An 18164-nucleotide genomic window follows, 5' to 3' on the forward strand; every position below is an offset into this window, starting at 1 on the left:
GATGCCAAGAGAGCTATCCTGACTTGAGGATATATATAAGGTGTTTTCCACCCGGATGCCCTGTTATCAGTTGTTCAGTGTGCTCTTCATATAATAGGGCCATCCTCTATGTCATGGATATGGTGATATTCCACCCTAAGTTTCTCTGCCTTCCGCTGTCTTACAATGTTGTGTTGTATTACTGGTGGACAATGCTTGGAAGATCATTTTTATGTATGATGAACATGACCTTAGAAAACTGGACATTCAGCAAGTTGTTGTCTTCTCTGTGTACAAATAGCAAATATGAAAATCTATCCAGTTATGCTGTTGACCTACATCTACACCCACACCACAGATGCTCCATCATGGCACAGCTGAAAACCTTGGCAAAGGCAATAATTTACCAGAGAGCCAATCCCCCAAACTTAAAATTTCATCTTATTTTGGCCAATTCCCCTGGCAAGTATTCTCCCCTTACCCAGTAGTCTACCTCAGTGATGAAGTGTTGGGACAGGTGCGAGAAATTACTAACTCCCAAAAATCGTGACCATAGCTTGTTCAGAACATGATAGCAAATCCGGAAGTTACTCTGCAGTACCAAGGGAAGCCACGAGGGGAATCAAAATCTAATCATTTCCAGCTTTCAACACACCCTACCAACGCACCAAGTATGAAACCAATCCACCCAGCCGTTCTGGAGTTATCTTGTTCCCACTGGCACACACACCAATGCTACTGGCTCGTTCTCATTTAAATGTCGAAATGCTGTCGCAAATTATAGACAACATCACTGGTTCCTTCCTTTTTCCACAACCCCTGTAATGTTTTACAAAAAATGTGCAACAACATTCGTATCGGTAGCCAACTATAGTAGCCAAAAATGTAACAATACAGTTCCCAGAATGATTGTTCGGCAGGTAAAACCTGCTACCCAGGCCCTTTGCCGATCACGACAGATCGCTACTGTCACTGATCTTGAAGGCTGTGAGGTGGTTTATGCCTGTCGCCAGATTCTGTAACAAACGTTACCACCACGAGGACGATGGTTGCCATGGTTATATCATCCACGCATAAGACTAGAAATGACCGTTTTTGTGACGCTGTAGTTTTTCTGGCTTTCTAAAGGAACAATAAATGTTTGTCGACTCATTTATATCCCATCTTGCTTAACAAAATGTTGTACAGAAATGACTGTAACAAACGTTACCATTGTTCGATGCTCTCTAAGCTTTCTACTTAACCTGGTGTAAAAAAGCTGCCCACTTTTCAAATGCCCCTAGGGATGTCCACTTATACCTAAATGATGTCGTCAATAAGGTGCTTCCTTTCGAAGAAAACAGGGTAAAGTCTACTGTTGTAACAAACGTTACCGGTAACGTTTGTTACCTGCCCTGTAATGCATTACCAATAGGACCGAAAATAATAAGTTGCCATTTTCTGGCTATGGTTAAAAGAGGATTTTTCCTAAGCAACCACGTAGTTTTCACTAAAAATAAAGCCAATTTATTTTTCGACCAAAAAAAATGCCATTTTCGACATTTCAATGAGAACGAGTGTACTGAAAGTCTAATACCACATAGACCTTGTACGTGCCTAATGCACTGCTTGTGCTCTCACGAGAGAATATTTGGCAATGACAGTTTGAAAAGGGTCTACTGACTGAAGCATTGAATGATATAAGATCAAGTGGTTCAAATTACACTAAATTTGCAATATAAAACTCAACAAATTAACCATGGACTAGTATCCACCTGAATACTTTAATCCCATCTGAATTATATGTGTGTATAAACTGAAGCACCACCTCACATGCACAAATGTGTCATGTGATCATCCTATCACCTTACAGCTTTCTTCCTTTCCACTGAAAGAATTCCATGACAAAAAGGAGCAGCTTTTGAACTGTAGCTAGCATTTCTACTGGATGTACAGGATGAGGTGCACAATCACTACTTACTACAGTACGTTTCAAAGGTACTACATAAGACACTACCTGAACCAACATTGCAAGTTATATTGAAGAGATTCTTGGCCTGATATGACCTACACAGTCACAACACACTGTTAGTTGTAAATGTACTTCTGTTAAAGAAACAGTTCAACACAGTATACATCCCCCACACTAGGTAAACTACTGCAGGATCAGCAAACAGCGATGTGACATTGATTGACTGAAAACTACAAGCTACGTACTTTCTTATCACATGTACTGATACAAACAACCCTAGTTTACAATATGTCATTTCTGTAGCCAATCATCAAGACTAGATTAGGCCACATTGATGTGATTATATGGATGATAACTCCCCTGGGAATCCCAATACTGAAGTGTGTGAATTAAAAAAAAGTTCGGCCCCAAAAAATTATGAAATTGAAGTATTCATGTCCGTTGAACAAATGCCCAAACACACAGAATATGGAATATCAAAAAGAGTAATTTTTGTTTTTTTACATCTTATTTGAACTTGGAATTGACATTTTCATCATATGGCATATATTTGCTTCTTTGGAAGCTGCTTTGTATGATTTACCGATTTAGAGCATGGTTGAAAACGTTTTGGAAATGGCCGAAACTTGATGTGTTCGTGGATGTCATCTATATAGTCAAATCAACATGGCCGTACTACATTGACAAAGGGTATATTTACTATACATTGTTACATGCCTGTTGGTGTTGGTTGTAAGTGGAACTGCATACAAATATCTGATGTCAAATTTTGCAAGTAAATGAGAACATACAGTTAAATATCATGGTTAAACATTTGCCTTTACAAATTGCATCTAGTAAGCACATGTACATATAAAGATTATATACACATCTGAAGTCCCAGGGCACCATAGAACTATCATACAACAGAAACATTTGTTCAGTCACATTTTCACTGTCAAAAGACACGCAAACAACACATCTCACACAACAGGTAGATACAATACGATGAGAATATTTTTCTACAAGCTTCGGTCTGAGCCAGTGAATACAACACTATATCCTAAAACATTTTGTTTCTCAGTATGCTCATTAACCTATGAACATCTTTCAGTAGCATGTGGAGTAAAATACAGTGTAGTCCTGCACTTTGACATACATGTCACCATTGAAAGCTTCCGTGTCTGCTGGAGGCAAGAATGTGCCACTTAAATTTTCTGCAGCAGAGCCACCTCTTGCAAATGGCTGAATCAACCTTCACACCAATATGTGGAACATTTTACAACATCACATTCCTGTGCCTCCTAGAGGAAGGGCACAAGATGTATATTTGCATTCAACTTGAAGATTGTGGTTCTGTTTCATCAAAATACACATGTTGAAAAGCAAGGACCAGCAAATGTACCTTATTTCTCAGAATTTTACACGAACACAAAAATATATAGCAATGGGGTGAAAACATAAAAACTTATCTTAAAACACCTCTTTTGGGGAAATGACTGTACCCTGTGGTCAAACTGTTCTGTAGGTTACTTACAGTACTGGCCTTGTTTTGCAGTTAAATTTCTAGGACCCTATTGCCCTTTTCATCCACTCCCATGCATATCCAGGTGTACATTTCTCTCTAGCCAAAATTTGGAATGAGGGGAAATCACTAAAATGTTTGATTTGTGTGGCCTAAAATCTACAAAAAAAAAACTTTCATCGCTTCAAAATTCATTACTTGACCTGTAAGCGTCTTATTGCTCATCAAGAAGACCAATTTTAGCAAAAAGAAAGTCTAAAAAAATCAGCTTGGAACTTTAATGTTCGACTGCCACATAATTCTAGCAACATTGTTGAGGACCTTATTCCACCCACTACTAAGGAGTGCAAAGAGAGCCCACTATGCATTAACGTTACGTAGTCGCACATCACTCTCATCCTTCTCCACGCCCTTCTCATTGGTAGCACTGTTGGACTTCTTCTTACTGTAAGGAAGAAAAAACTGTGAGTCTCATCTGATTAAATCATTTAAAACATCTACATAGAAACTTGATGCAAATTATAACTGGAAAAACATACAACATCCTCACTCATAACCATCATATTGTTTCAGCTATTGTAGGTCCAAGTCTTGAGCTATACTTCCTTCAGTTAAACACTGCTCTCTTTCTGGAATACCTTGTACCCATGAAAGACAAGGCAAATGAGATTTTTCAAGGTTGAATAAAGGTTGGAAAAAAATTATTGATGTTTTCCTCAATATTGAACATAGTCCTTCATATCAAGTGTGTGCAAATGAAAGAAACAAACATGAGATGTACTTACACAGGAGCATCATCATCATCATCTGTAAATGAAAAAGACAAATAGAAAATCAGGATTGCTCAATGCTGCATTTGTCTCTATAGCAACCAACAGTACATTTAAACCGTGGCATGCATCACTAATTTGAAAATACATTAGAAAACTACTAGTATGTTAAAAATCATCAGTTTCATTTCAACTATGTACATCAACATCTGCAGCACACATTATCTACTAGGCTACTGATGTGTACCTCATAACATGTATGTACATTACATTCAAATCATACACATGCAATTCATAAGTCTGTTCATACAAATGTAGGTAGTGAGAATAGACAGAAGCCGACAACTAGAAATGCATACAGAAGATGAACATGAACAGTGGATGGTTTTTGCTGTTGCTTGCACAGAAAAACATCAATAGTGGATCAGTTGAAGAAGATATAAGTACCAAGCTACCTTTGTGCCTCTTTCCTACCAGTCTATGGTGATATCAAAAACCTTGTACTTTTTTTCCCTACCAGTCTATGGTAAAATCAAAAAGAATTGTACTTCTTTCCTACCAGTGTATGGTAACATAAAAAAACTGACTTCTGGCTGTATTGGTAAGTGTTAAAGCAAACCAGTAATATGTCATATTTCCTTAGTCAAATAGTCAATACACAACTTAGGCAGCAGAACATTAGTAAAACTGCTTAATCAACTAGTATTTGAGAGCAATTACTATTCAAAATTTAAGTAAACTTAAAACAATGCAAAGAAAAGTGGAGCCAGTTTACAGATTAGGACATTTAGGGAATGTATATGCTATTCTAATAAGAGATGGTGTATGTATGTATGAGAACTGCAATCAGTCCATCTCCAGCAGGCAGAAATGTGTATGTGACAGCATGCTGAAAGAAGACATCACCTTGACCAAGGAAAACGAGATGTGAGACCAGTGCTTTCCTTATTTTCTGGTCTATCTCTACTACTGCGGGACGCAGGGGCACCCAGGGGAGCTGACCATGTAGAAAACGATAATAGAACAGAATAGTTGTATATGAAATGTTCCAAGTCAAAGCAAACCCCACGGTAGACAGTACAAATATAGACTCAAACTTTTTAACATCCCAAAGCCACAATGTTTTGGCACATTTAACATATGCACATATGCCAGGTGTTTGTATCATGTCACCTTGTGCCATATATCCTTCTGTACTCCCTGTCACCTTTGGGGTTCACTTGGAGAAGCATAACAATAAATAAGGAAAAAGACAAAGAAACACTACTGTACACAAAAGAAACAAGAGAAAAGAACATGATATATGACAAGAGAGGCAGTATCTTTAAGCCAAGAAAGTAATTGTGGAGGAGTAAAGAACAAGAATCTTATGTAAATAGTATCTAGGTCTTATAAACCAAGTCTTCTCCTTACCATCGTCAGCTGTGTCATCTGAGTCAGACTTCCTTTTCTCGAAGTAGAAGATAATGGCCACCAGGATGACAACCTCAGCCAGAATGCCTAGGAAGGGCCACAAAGCTGCCAGGCGGTCTGTAACACAAACACAAAATGCTACATTTGACTTCAGTCAAATTCCCCACACTTTCAACATACACAATCTGGCAATAAAGCAGTTTGCCACTATATGCTACAAAATACACAATACAAAAGGAATAAGAGTGATTGACATACCTTTTACCCTCAGCAGAACATCCAAGGTAGTAGCACCAATGCTGTTTTCAGCACTGCAAGTGTAGGTTGCCCTGTCCCCCATCTCTAAGTTGGTGATTACAAGGTTTGCTGCACCATCATCATCCATGAAATAGCTCATTCTGCAGGCATGATGAACAAAGATGTACATTGTAAAATGATAACATAATGAAGACTAAGCAGCTGTGTATTGAATAGATGAATGACGGGACTTTGGGTAGAATCTCAGGGCAACTGCACTCGACACCACATGCATCTTCAACCAAGCACACTTGGTCATCACAACACAGTCTTTATGATAAGTATACATGTAATGGGTTTGTTACTTTGTTTAACCTCCTCATGGTATACAACACCAGCTTTGTGTAAACCTGATACAGCTTTGAATAAGAATGGAGGGTTCTTTAACATGCTTCTTGTGTGGCTCTCCTCCAACATGGGACCTCCATTTACAGCCCTTAGCCAAAGCTAGGTGCTAGGTACTAGGCCTTTCCCAAGCTAGGGTTTAACATCAAGACCTACCAGGGATTCAAACTCAGCACCTCCCTGTTCTGAGACAACAACCCTAACCACAGTGCCACCGTGACCCCATTGGGACACTACAATTATAACTGCAGCACACATGTACAGCACATCATCATCATCATCATCATTGTGCATGCATATTGGCCTGAATGACATATCTAAAACATCAAGTTGTCACGTACAGGTTTTTGAGTAACATTGTCTTGGAACATTTTGATTCACTAGGAAGACAGCAATGGATTATGCTGCATAGCTTTACTGTTCCTGGACCCCTTTCCAATGAGTATGCACTAAGACCAGGAGCATGGTCAATAAACACTTGACCATGCACATAGAGCAAGTACCGGGACAAACTACATGATTTTTATGCCTCCCATGAGACCTAACCTGGAGCTCATGTTGGCCAGTTCTTCGTCATCCTTGATCCACTTGACAGTTGGAGTGGGGTAGCCTTCAGCAGTGCACTTCAGAGTCACTGTTTCACCTTCCTGGTACTTCACGGACTTCCTGAAATGGGAGGTGATCCTTGGGGCCGCTATGGACACAGGAAGAGTTATATTAGCATAGGGACATCACATTTCACCAGGAGTTTCGCAACCCCAGACCCTACTGAAGACATGGAAACACCAAATCATGAAAGAATGAAAGAAAAAAGACAGTAGCAAAGCCTGAGGCTCTGGACTGTGCATGGAAGAATCTAACACAGAGGAGAAGGGACCAGCTGCTGGCCTAGGCACTGAAGCAAGTATGCAGGAAAAGTTATAGTCAAGTATAGCCTATGTACAGTCTGGCTTCTGGTAAGCTGAGATAGTGCACTCAACTCAGAAAACCATGATCACTAACCCTGTTTTTTTATACTCAAGCAAATCATTACCACCTCAGCAAGGAGGGGCTTCATGCAATCACTCAACATGGTTGTAACATCAGTAACATCAGTTACAATGGACATAAATGTGCTTTGAATTCATGATTGTCTACAATCAGCATTTTCAGAGATGCATGCATTCATTTTTTTCATTGAATCCATTTTTCCACATGGGTGAAGAGAGTCATACATGTAAGACACGCTTGGGAATAAAGGAATTGGTTTGGGCCACACGGTGTCAATAGCTTACCATACACGGTGATGTCTCTGCTGTCGGTGACAGTGGCTCCGGTACTGGTCACAGTGAAGGTCACAGTGCAGGTGTACACTCCACCATCGGTCCCACTCGCTAACCTGATCTTGAGATAGTAGTTGGGCTGTGCAGTGCCTATGAAGGCAAAACAAAAGAAATTTACCACTGTCACAGAGACATACATACATTATCTAACAGTTTAATCTCATTGGACATTCTGGTGACATCTGTCACTTTTCTTCAGAGTCACTGGAATGAACTGGAAGAAGCAGTGAACATCATGTAAAAGTTAAACGTAATTGCTGTATATAAATGTCACTATGTCAATCATGTTTAATACATGCAGTATTATCACAAACACCGACACATCTTCTGAACCAATTTTATAGGACACAAATTGTCTATTACAGCAGTTACACACATCTTATGTTTGAGATATAGTCATTGTTCTTTTCTGCTATATCTTTGTGACACCATAAATTATTCAAACATTTTCACAGCACAGCTGCAACCACCTCAGACTCAGTGACTGGTGTGAATATCAACATGTCATCTTCAGGTAAATGCATAACGTTGGGTAAAGACCTCCAGGTATGATGCTGTTGTGTCATGCCATGGGGCGGTTATACCACCAAATACAAATACAGATTCATAACTCTTGGACATCTTATCAGAACCACTTACTGCCATCATCCTTCACAGCAACTCCATTCCTTGTCCAAGCAACGCTGGTCACTGTCAAGTCGCTCCCGGGGTTGCTGACCTCACAGCCCAGCTCCAGGGGTCCTATCTTTGTCAGGTTTGTATCAGCTGTCTGGTTGATGAGGACCTCTGGGGAAGCAGATGAAGTAATGCATGAAGCTGTCTATACCAAAAAAGTACATTAACTAACACTTCATGGGCCTTGATGATAGTGTTTGATACAGGTGATTTTGACCGATTCACAACTGGGAGAGACATCTCAAGAAAAATGAAGGTAATCGTGCTTGTGAAGACTTACTTGCCAGGATATTGAGATTTGCTTGTGCTGAAATCCATTTTGTAGGCTCTGTCGTTGGGTTACTGCCACGGGTGGGGTCATTTGATGCATAACACTTGTACTGGCCAGTGTCACCAACCACCAAGTCATCAATGCTGCAGGAGAGGATGGACATGTCATGAATACCAATATGATATATATCTTTCACTTCAGGTGTTAAATTTTGCATTTGGCAAAACAAACCAGTATAAGTTTAACACCATCTTTAGGCGCAGTTGGAATTACAAATTATCTAACATAACAACTATAAGAGGTTGCAGTTATAAGCCTAGCTTTAAACAAAAACTTGCAGCCAGTATATCTCCACGACCCATCTCTCTGTCCCGGGACAGAAATGTGCTTGTTGGGTGGACAAAAATTTCTGTCTGAAAAATTTGAACTCCATGACATGAAATTGATGAAAATGTATTTTTGCAAGCATAACATGATAGATTTAACAACAAAAAGTAACAACATGGAATCCCAAACAATGAGTGGGACTGAAAGAATTTAAAGCTCGACACAGCCGTGGATGTACATAGATACAAATCGAATTAACAGACTTACCTGAAATTACTTTTTGCAGCCCCAGTAGTGGTGACAGTTGCAAAAGTGAAGCGGCTGTCAGACCCGTCATTTATAGGCCCCACAGATCCGCCTGATGACCTCACCCACACAATCTCCACGTCGTCATCACCACCAGTTTTCTGGGCCTCACAGGAAAACTGCACACTGCCATCCTCAAATGAAGTGGTACCCTGTGGCTCCATGGTGAACTCAACTGGAAAAAAAATAATGGGAGAAAAGGACAATTAGAGAAAGCACACTTCAGCCCTCTACCTATATTACTTTGCAGCATTACTAGTCCCACAGACAACAATATCAGCCCGAAGAATGTACTCTTATGTCAATTTTGCAATGAGAATAGGTACTTCCTGAAGCATATACACATGTACACACACACACACACACACACACACACACACACACACACACACATACATACAAATGTACATACCCTACACACACAGACAAGCCAAAAGCAGTAAAAAGATTATAAGAACTATGGTCAACTGTCCAATTATGATGATGAATAAAAAAAAGGCGTTCATTTCAGATATTTCATCACTGCTGGGTGTTATGGTTCAATGATGTGGAAACAGTAACACATATACTATGCACTTATTTAAGTAACAGTTTTCTGATAATCTACCATGGTATACTGCCTATCACTTTATTGTGGAGCTGCCATATAAGTGTAACTGGGAGTCCGGGACTATGTTTAGTAAAACAAATCTGCCCTTTCCTTATTGTGCCAGACACAGGTTCACAAATAGATAATGGCATACTGTCCCAGCCCAAGGACATGCAAAGAGACAACATCAATTATCCCTAAAGATATCCCTTCACAAGTGTACATGAGTACCTAGCTTTGGTTAGGGACCTCCCTCGGATAGGACGTTTAAAAAAATGGAGGTTCTGAACTAAGTGTCTGTGTTTGAACTTGAACTTGAAGAGAGCCACATCACAAGCAAGTTGAAAAACCAACCATACTAGTCAGACAGAGTTGGGTGCTTCCCAGTGTCAATGGTTCATATCCTACCGCAGTCCAATATTTCTGCTGTTTTGAGGTCACTGGGTTCTTAGTATAAAGAGCCATTCTATTAAACTGGCATAAAAAACGGAGGCGGCGGCAGGAAATTTCGTCTGGGGGGGCGAACTTTTACTGACAGAATTTTGTGGCACACGCTTAAGTAGCGCCGAAGGCGCTACCCATCGCGCCGGAGGCGCGACCACCCTAGGGGTGTCCGGGGGCATGCTCCCCCGGGAAAATTTGAAATCTAGACCCTCTAAAACAGCATTTCCTGCGTTTTGACGGGTAAATTTTGCTGCCAGACTAAGCTAAGTTTCATGGCAATTCTGTTAGAAAGACACATGGTTTTAGCGAGGGCGATGCCCCCAAAATATTTTCACAATTTCGAGTGCCGAAGGTGCGAGCTGTCCCAAGGTTGGTCTTGGGAAATTTTTAAATCTGCACCCTCTGAAACGAAATTTTCTGTATTTTGAGGGACAAATTTTGCTTGCAGACTATGCTAAATCTTATGCCATTTTTGTCAAAGAAAAAGATGTTTGAGGGCGATGACCTAAGCTACCACGCACAAATTTTCACCATGCCGTTGTGAGCGCCCGAGGCGCAAGTCATCGCTAGGGAGGTCCGGAGAAAATTTTTAAAATCTTGACCGTCTGAAACGTCATTTCCGAACTGCACTTCAGTGGCACATTCTGCTTGTAAACTAAGCTAAGTACGATAGTACAATTTCTATTGGTTTAAAAGATTTTTCAGAGCAACGCTCCCGCAACATATTGTCCTGCGCCGAAGACGCAGCCGTCACAAGGGAGGTCTTGCGAAATTTTGAAATCGGGACTCTCTGAAACGCCATTTCTTGCATTTTCAGGGGTAAATTTTGCTGTTAGACTAGCTTGATTTTATGAAATTTCCATCATCAAAAAAATACACAAGGTTTCAGTTTGATTTTGTGGGGGGGCGACGCCCCCCCAACATATTTTCCGGGGGGGCAGCCGCCCCCCCTGCCCCCGCCGGTGCCGCCGCCACTGAAAAATGAAAGGAGCCACACCTTCATAAATTTTTCCTCATTAACCTGGGATTTTATTAAACATATTACAATATGTACATGCAGTCATGCAAATATGTGAAAGATTTCTCAAGGGAGATCTCCATTTCAAGATAAACCAGGTCAAGGGACACATATTACTAGTTGCTAAAGGAAGGTTACCTTGAAGCATACCTCCCATGTTTAGATTCATGTCATGGATCGGTGACCAACTGTGACACTTCAATAAAATCTGACAGCCAAGCAATTACTATAATATTAATTCTAAATGTGGGACGTCAACATGATGTACTGTCTTCCACACTTATCATAACAAGGACAGGGGGGCACATAACCTAAAACTGAGGGTCGAGAAAACTGGAACCATATCAACACAGGAACTGAAAGCCATCAGCATAAATCCAGGACAGTGAAGAGACCACAAGCTTTGACATCTTGCATTGCTTTGTAAGTGAAAAGGGTAATTGTGGTGGAGTGACCTAAAGTAAAGGTTAGTTATTCCCAAGAGAAGTACAGATGCTGGCTTTTAATGAGGTGACATGACAACCAAAGTAATTGGTATGGAATGTAATCACATGGTGAAGATTCATGCATGTGCCTTATAGGGTAATCCATATTTCCTGGTTATGGTTTGGCTTGTCTCACTGGATCACTTTATCTCGCCTGTTTGACAGTGGTCTAAATACTGTGCAAATTTCCTTGTAGTAATGTAGTAATGTTCCCATTGACATAAATAGTATCTAAAACGGAAGCACCATGCACAGTTCATGGATTAACTCCCTTATCGCTGGATGTTTAGACTTTACTCAAGAATGTACCCTGCTTACTGCAGAATGAACCACCACAACAAAATCACATTATGGGTTATTTGGTGACATCTAAATGCTGCCTGTTTTTTCCATCTTGACAGGATACAGAGTGACAAAAAGATGAACAGTTTCACTTTCAAAATCTTAACAAGGCTGCAACAGCAGAGATACATACTAGTGCCACCTGTGTCCTGTTTTCAATGATCTAAATCTGGACCCTTAACTAAGTAGCTTAACCTTGTCCCTGATCTCAATACAGGTACATACACCCTGCAATGGTGTGCATGTACAACTTACAAAGATAACATGGCATCATACGAGAATGATACACCGGACTAAATACCTATATATTTTGAGCTCCAAATTTTTTCACAGAATCTTTAAAACATTGCAGACAAATACCGCTTTGTTTATTGATATTCAATCCCCAAATTCAATGATACACAACAATGTCCACATGGATAGGACATAAACATCATTTTAATGAAGAGAACATTGTCTTTAGGGTTCTTATTTCTATCTCCAAAGCGAGTCCCAAAATGGCCTGTTGACAGGAGTGGTCAGGGATTGTTACTACGTTAACTGAAGGGACTACCCTAAAGATCAATAAATAAATAAAATAAATAAATTGTGATAAAAATTGACAATCACAAATTCACAATAACACCAGTATATATGTACATCCTTTAAAATTTCTTTCACAGTTCGAAACATTTAGCATGAAAAATGAGTGACTATGCAAATCTCATTTGAATATCCTGTATCTGACATGTGTACTGGGAGGTTGACCCCAGTATACATCCAGATCCAGAACAGGTTTATAATTTTGAACCTTGATAAATATAGAATACAACACAGTGTATTCCATATCACCCGAGGTACCAGCCCGACCGCGGGTCGGATCGCACGATCACCCGGTCCGGAACACCCGTATCAAACGTTTTCGCATCACAGGTTATGACATAATGATATGTACTAATACTACTATGTGACCATTGAAATATTATTTTGGCCGATGTTTGTCAAAACGAATGTAAGATTGTCTTATTTTGTATTCCTGTACCCTTTCTTTATGATGCAACCAAACATTTCACTCATGATTACGCAATTCCCATATTGATTCGCTACACTGAACGTACAGGTATAGTAAAATGCATGTACCAGTATCATGGTTCGCATGCCGTTGTAAGAACCATGTCAGCATGACGCATCTGCTGAGATAACGTTGGGTGGGGTGCTTATCACAAAATTGATAAATGAAAGTTAGATTTCTAATTCATTTTGGAAGGCGGAGAACTGTTTGGTTTCAAGGTTCGAAATAGTAAAATGAGTTATGAAGCATTCGGGTGACATGTAATTTTGCGGACGTGATGTTCAAGGTTGTATGCCCCTCCCCTTTTCATCAAGTGGGTAGCTGGCGCAATTTCAAACGGCTCCAACTCAAGATTCAAAAGATTAAACTGCGTGTACACAAATTAAGTGTGAATATGATCTGATGCATATGATGCTGTCTTACAGGAATTATACACAATTCCCACGCAGGCGGAATAACAAATCAACTGTCTCATGGTGCTGGTCACTGTTCTTCCCGATGCCCTCCCCAAAACACTTACCTTGATTCTGGGCTCTGCAAGATGCTACAAAAGCCACCAATAAAAGGCTGATAAGCAGTTTTGACTTCATTGTACTCCTCTCTATAGTCGCCTTGTCCACAAAATATGTGAATTATGCGCCTGATTTGGTAGAAAAGGCTCGAATTTCGTGATAAATACGCGAACAAATCGCCAAAATCGAACGACCAGACGAGCCGTAGGTCACGTGACCGTGATGCTGTATAACAGAGGACGCATGCGCACTTTTCTGATGACGTCATATTCCAAACATACGTTGACTTTTGACCTACTAGTGCTTCTGTTTATTATATTTTTGGCGACGCCTTAAGGGCTAGCCTAACAGTGTAGTAAATGTCCGATAGCAAAAATTCCTAATGATTCTGCTGTAATTTTTTCGCCCCCGCGTAGTTGTATCACCCCTTTGGATGGAAATAACTCGAAAAAGAGTTGACGGGACGTTAACGTTAGATAGCTCTGGAGATACCTTACACAGTGACTGACAAGCAGAACCACCGTAACAGCAGCTGCTTTGGCCATACCGTTAGAACTGGCGCACAACATGCGAGTCGTCGCCGTCAGACGAAAGGACAGGTGACCTCTCGGGACCTCCGGCGGCTACTACGTCTCCACATCTATTCTCAAGTCAGGACCAAACGAGCGGAGGACTTCATGTCAGCCACGCGTCCTCGTTTACCTAGCCATCATGAGACAATAAGAAAATATTTTACAATGAGACTTTAAGTAAACGTCCTGATACACTTAAGTCACCAAACAGAATACAGGTGTGTTTATGGTGCGTGGTAGTGCGCGACAAAAAAGTGACGAAGGGCTTCCGAGGGATATGTAATAGTGTGTTTCTTTACATTTCTCATTATTTACTGCGAAATGACATTAAGCGCTTCAGTTCAGCTCACGGTTGAAAAGCGTAGGGAATGGTGTGTTTTGGGCGCAAATTGTGTTTTAGTCAGAGCCTCATTTACGCCTTGAGTGTAAACCGGTTCCGTGACCCAGATTGACCTCTGAGGTGTTGTGTAAGCGAAGTTACAATGCCTAGCGCAGTGGGTGATTAAAAAACTGTAGGACTAGAATTTTCTTTATAATTGGCTCGATTACTCGCAAGGTTTTTCTCTTTCTGACAGTATCAGTTCTGTTTGTCGGAAAAATATTTTTGATGGGTTTTATTCAATGTGAAAATGCCCAACTGTGTGCATTATTTTCTGCATCAAAATAATGTGATTTCTCTCTCATTTTTTCTAAATTAGAGACTGTTAAAGGATTAGAAGTCAGTTGGTCTTGTAGGCGAAGAAATACTCTCTCACCCCATACAGTTATCATGCTTCAGGCTAATTCCCTAGAGGAGATGGTCGCTATACTTGAAGGTGTGCAGCCTCCAATTGAAATTCGAAATAAACTGGGGTGTGCCCCCTTTATCGAACTACAATGGAGTTACCAAGAGCAAGGGAACGATTATTGGTAATACTGTTCCAAAACGATGTAACGTTAGAAAATCTTGAGATGATTAAGATAGCCTCGTAAACCCACAAAAAGGTTGTGCTAGTTCTGAATGGATAGAATCTAATCAAGAAACAGTAAGTCAACACCAAAAATGTATGTATATTATGCATAGATGAATAGCGGTCTGTTTAACCACTAATAGATAGATTTAACATGGATGTAACGATTGAACAATACTACCACTAATAAATACATTAGCTATATATTGTGTCCCCGTATTTCTTAGTTTGTTGCGCAGGATTTTCAATCACAGCAGATACCTTTACCTGGCCTGTGCCGCTGGTGCTGACCGCTATTAACACACATATAAGCCTGCCCGTGTTGAACACCATTCACACACATGCAATCCTGTCCCTGGTGCTGAACACTATTCACACATATGCAATCCTGTCCCTGGTGCTGAACACCATTCATACACATGCAATCCTGTCCCTGGTGCGGAACACCATCCACACACATACAGATAAAGCTTTACCGTTATTAGTACACGATACTGATGTCCAATCAACTGACCCATCCATCACTATTTGCTAACCAAGTCCATATAGCAACGTAGTGCTAACGAATGTCTGTTGATTTTGTTCTAAACGTTATTTTCCTAAACGCGTTTACATGTATGTATTATAATTTTTAGCCCATGAAAAGAAATATCATCTCTTCTACAAAAGCAATACATGATCTGTTTTTTTCCTCCGCCTGTTTAACGCCGCGCGAGCATGCATTTATACAAAGGTCTACATTGAGGAATTGTACTATGGTGACTTATTGTTATTCGCTTGTCAGCATTTCTCTTTACGTGTAACCGGCTTCACGTCAAAGACATAGACTAGGCAATTACAACGCTATGGTCACATTTCAAACCTTGTCATGGCCGAACAGTTTGCAGGATCCAAAAGTATGATATAAAAGTCGACAAAACACACATGTGAAGAAAATATTTCTTGATATATACTTATGCTTTATTTTTCGTTCCAGCAACCATGCCTATCGGGCCTTGGCCAGCCCTGCCGGGCCATATCACAGATGTCTGCCAATTTGCTATATATCTGTGTCAGGCCGGCAATATCTACGTCGTTGGCAAAACTAACATTCCTTTCAACTAATGGCCCACGTGATCAAGCAAGCTCCCGTCTACACTGTCTGTGTAACACTTGGATCCCATTGGCCGCGGCCGCGAATATAATTCAAAGTCTCCGTTTCTTATTTGGCTTCTCTTTCTTGGCCAGCTCTTCCGTCTTGGTCCACTATTGGTAGACCTGTATGACCTGTACGGTGACCTTCCTTTGCTATTCAGTCCCACTCCAAGGAATCTCCTCGTCCAGATGGCTGCTTGGTCACATGACGATTTCGGTGGACATGCTAAACAGTACTAGTTTGCGAGACATAAGAAGCCAAACTAAGCTTCCATTCAGTCCCACTCCATTGGTACTTCATGGTCCAGCTGGCTGCCGGGCCACACCATGGTTTCTGTGTAGATGCTATTTTCCCAGTCCATGGGCTCCCCTTCCTCAGAAGGCAGATATGGAGGGAAAACGTGAGGCGGTAAGGTTGCGGACTGATTGTGAGAACTTGCAAGCAGATAGGAGTTATTCAGCGTCAGGCCCTGTGTGAACCTCGGGTCCAAATGATGTAGCCTCGGGTCCGGATGATGTAGCCTCGGGTTCGGATGGTAGGACTGGTGTAGCACTAGGTCTGGATAGTGTGCCGGATGGAGCCATGAGTCCTCCCTGCTACCCAAACGAAAACACTTCCTTTTGGACTTTTTCCCTACCTGTTTGAACATAAAAAGAAGGCGAAGTGATGTATCTCTCTCTCATCGTCAATTGGCCCCATGTCTTGTTGTCACCCTAGACCCACAAATAATAACAAAATAATGTTCCCGAAATACAAAAGACACTTATTAGTTCTTACCCGCAGTTCTTAAGACCTATCATTGACACACGGCTTAAAAAGATAGGCGTCAGAAAGTGTCTTGAATCAAGACATCAGCAGGAAAATAGTCTTCTCAAAACATTTAGTAACATCTATTTATACCCTGTATAAAGCTAGCGTCCATTATTATTTACACATGGCAAAGACAGGTCGATGTTTACTCTTTAAGTTGCGGAATGACCCACATTACCCCTTTTGAAGTAAACAATACTAATTCGACTCGAATTGAAACACATCTACTTACAGCGGCTTGAGTGGTGTCAGCCACGCGTCCTCGTTTGCTAGCCATCATGAGATCAATAGTATACTTTCAGTATATTTTACAGTGTGACTTTAAGCAAGCGTCCTCACACACTTAGGTTACCACACAGTTGTGTTGTTCGAACGACGAACAGTGAGTTTGCCAAGAGCAAGGGGACGATTGTTGGTAATGCTGTTCCAGAACAAACGAAGACAATCAAAATAGTTTGTCCTAATAGTTCTGAATAGATCAAATCTAGTTGGGATAAGTCAATGGATATATAGTATTTTTCGATGTCAGATATGCTTTCATCAAATTAATGTTATAGTAAGGGTTGCAACAGCTGCTTCAATTCTTCATTTTCAAACTTGAGTAGTTGAAACCTTTCAATCATCTTCAAGAAATTTATTGATTAAATGCTATTTATATCAATCAAGTGAGTAATTATTGACGGGTACATTATTTCAATAGTACCGAATTCGAAAATACCAAAGCTCATTGAAAATACTGATTGTCAGGAACATTCTGGAAAAGTTTCAAAATTTTTGAAATTAGATTAAAAAACAAAAACAGGAACATATTTATTTTGAGGTTTTTTCTTTTCTGTCTATGGCCCAAAATTCTCAAATATTACTGTGTGTCCAGACCTTTTTTAAAGATCCCAAACGTTTTAGTAACGATTAATCTAAAAACATCAACCTGACCACATTTCATATATTTTAATTCAAATAATTAATCTAAAGTTTTTTGTTTGTTTCTATGTTGTTGTATTTTATGCACTCATGTATTGTCCTGTATTGTCTTGTGTATTGTGTGGTGGTGGTGGCATGAATATAGGTTAACGACTTGGGTGTGCCGTTACCGAGT

At 40.3% G+C, this 18164-nt stretch overlaps 2 protein-coding genes across 3 annotated transcripts; both read right to left on the bottom strand.

Moving 5' to 3' along the window:
• Positions 1–1714: 1714 nt before the first annotated feature.
• Positions 1715–13842, bottom strand: LOC118409838 (neuroplastin-like). Of its 2 annotated transcripts, XM_035811195.1 has the most exons (11): positions 13610–13842; positions 9122–9335; positions 8537–8670; positions 8221–8367; positions 7534–7671; positions 6806–6953; positions 5876–6015; positions 5618–5734; positions 5111–5201; positions 4220–4241; positions 1715–3879 (listed from the first exon to the last, which is right to left on the bottom strand). In XM_035811195.1, exons 1-10 carry the CDS (start codon positions 13677–13679, stop codon positions 4238–4240), a joined length of 1203 nt encoding a protein of 400 aa, XP_035667088.1. In that variant the 5' UTR covers positions 13680–13842; the 3' UTR covers positions 1715–3879; positions 4220–4237. The 2 variants fall into 2 exon arrangements, with proteins under 2 accessions (XP_035667088.1, XP_035667087.1); XM_035811194.1 differs by lacking the exon at positions 5111–5201 and having other exon boundaries at positions 13610–13841.
• Positions 13843–16055: 2213 nt separating this feature from the next.
• LOC118409853 lies at positions 16056–18089 on the bottom strand. Its single transcript, XM_035811218.1, has 2 exons — positions 17301–18089; positions 16056–16895 (listed from the first exon to the last, which is right to left on the bottom strand). The coding sequence occupies exons 1-2, from the start codon at positions 17346–17348 to the stop codon at positions 16533–16535; spliced, it is 411 nt and encodes a 136-aa protein (XP_035667111.1). The 5' UTR covers positions 17349–18089; the 3' UTR covers positions 16056–16532.
• Positions 18090–18164: the final 75 nt, after the last annotated feature.

Source organism: Branchiostoma floridae, chromosome 2, assembly GCF_000003815.2.
Source record: "Branchiostoma floridae strain S238N-H82 chromosome 2, Bfl_VNyyK, whole genome shotgun sequence".
In the NCBI taxonomy this organism is placed as follows: domain Eukaryota; kingdom Metazoa; phylum Chordata; class Leptocardii; order Amphioxiformes; family Branchiostomatidae; genus Branchiostoma; species Branchiostoma floridae.

Excerpts from the sequence above, each read along its gene's own strand:
- LOC118409838 (XM_035811194.1), bottom strand. The coding sequence starts at position 13,679 with ATGAAGTCAAAACTGCTTATCAGCCTTTTATTGGTGGCTTTTGTAGCA. Across the intron at positions 8,671-9,121 it reads GCTGCAAAAAGTAATTTCAG|CATTGATGACTTGGTGGTTG; the intron begins GTAAGTCTGTTA and ends CCTCTCCTGCAG. Across the intron at positions 5,735-5,875 it reads TGTTCTGCTGAGGGTAAAAG|ACCGCCTGGCAGCTTTGTGG; the intron begins GTATGTCAATCA and ends TTTGTGTTACAG.
- LOC118409853 (XM_035811218.1), bottom strand. The coding sequence starts at position 17,348 with ATGATGGCTAGCAAACGAGGACGCGTGGCTGACACCACTCAAGCCGCT. Across the intron at positions 16,896-17,300 it reads CTGACACCACTCAAGCCGCT|GTAGGGAAAAAGTCCAAAAG; the intron begins GTAAGTAGATGT and ends ATGTTCAAACAG.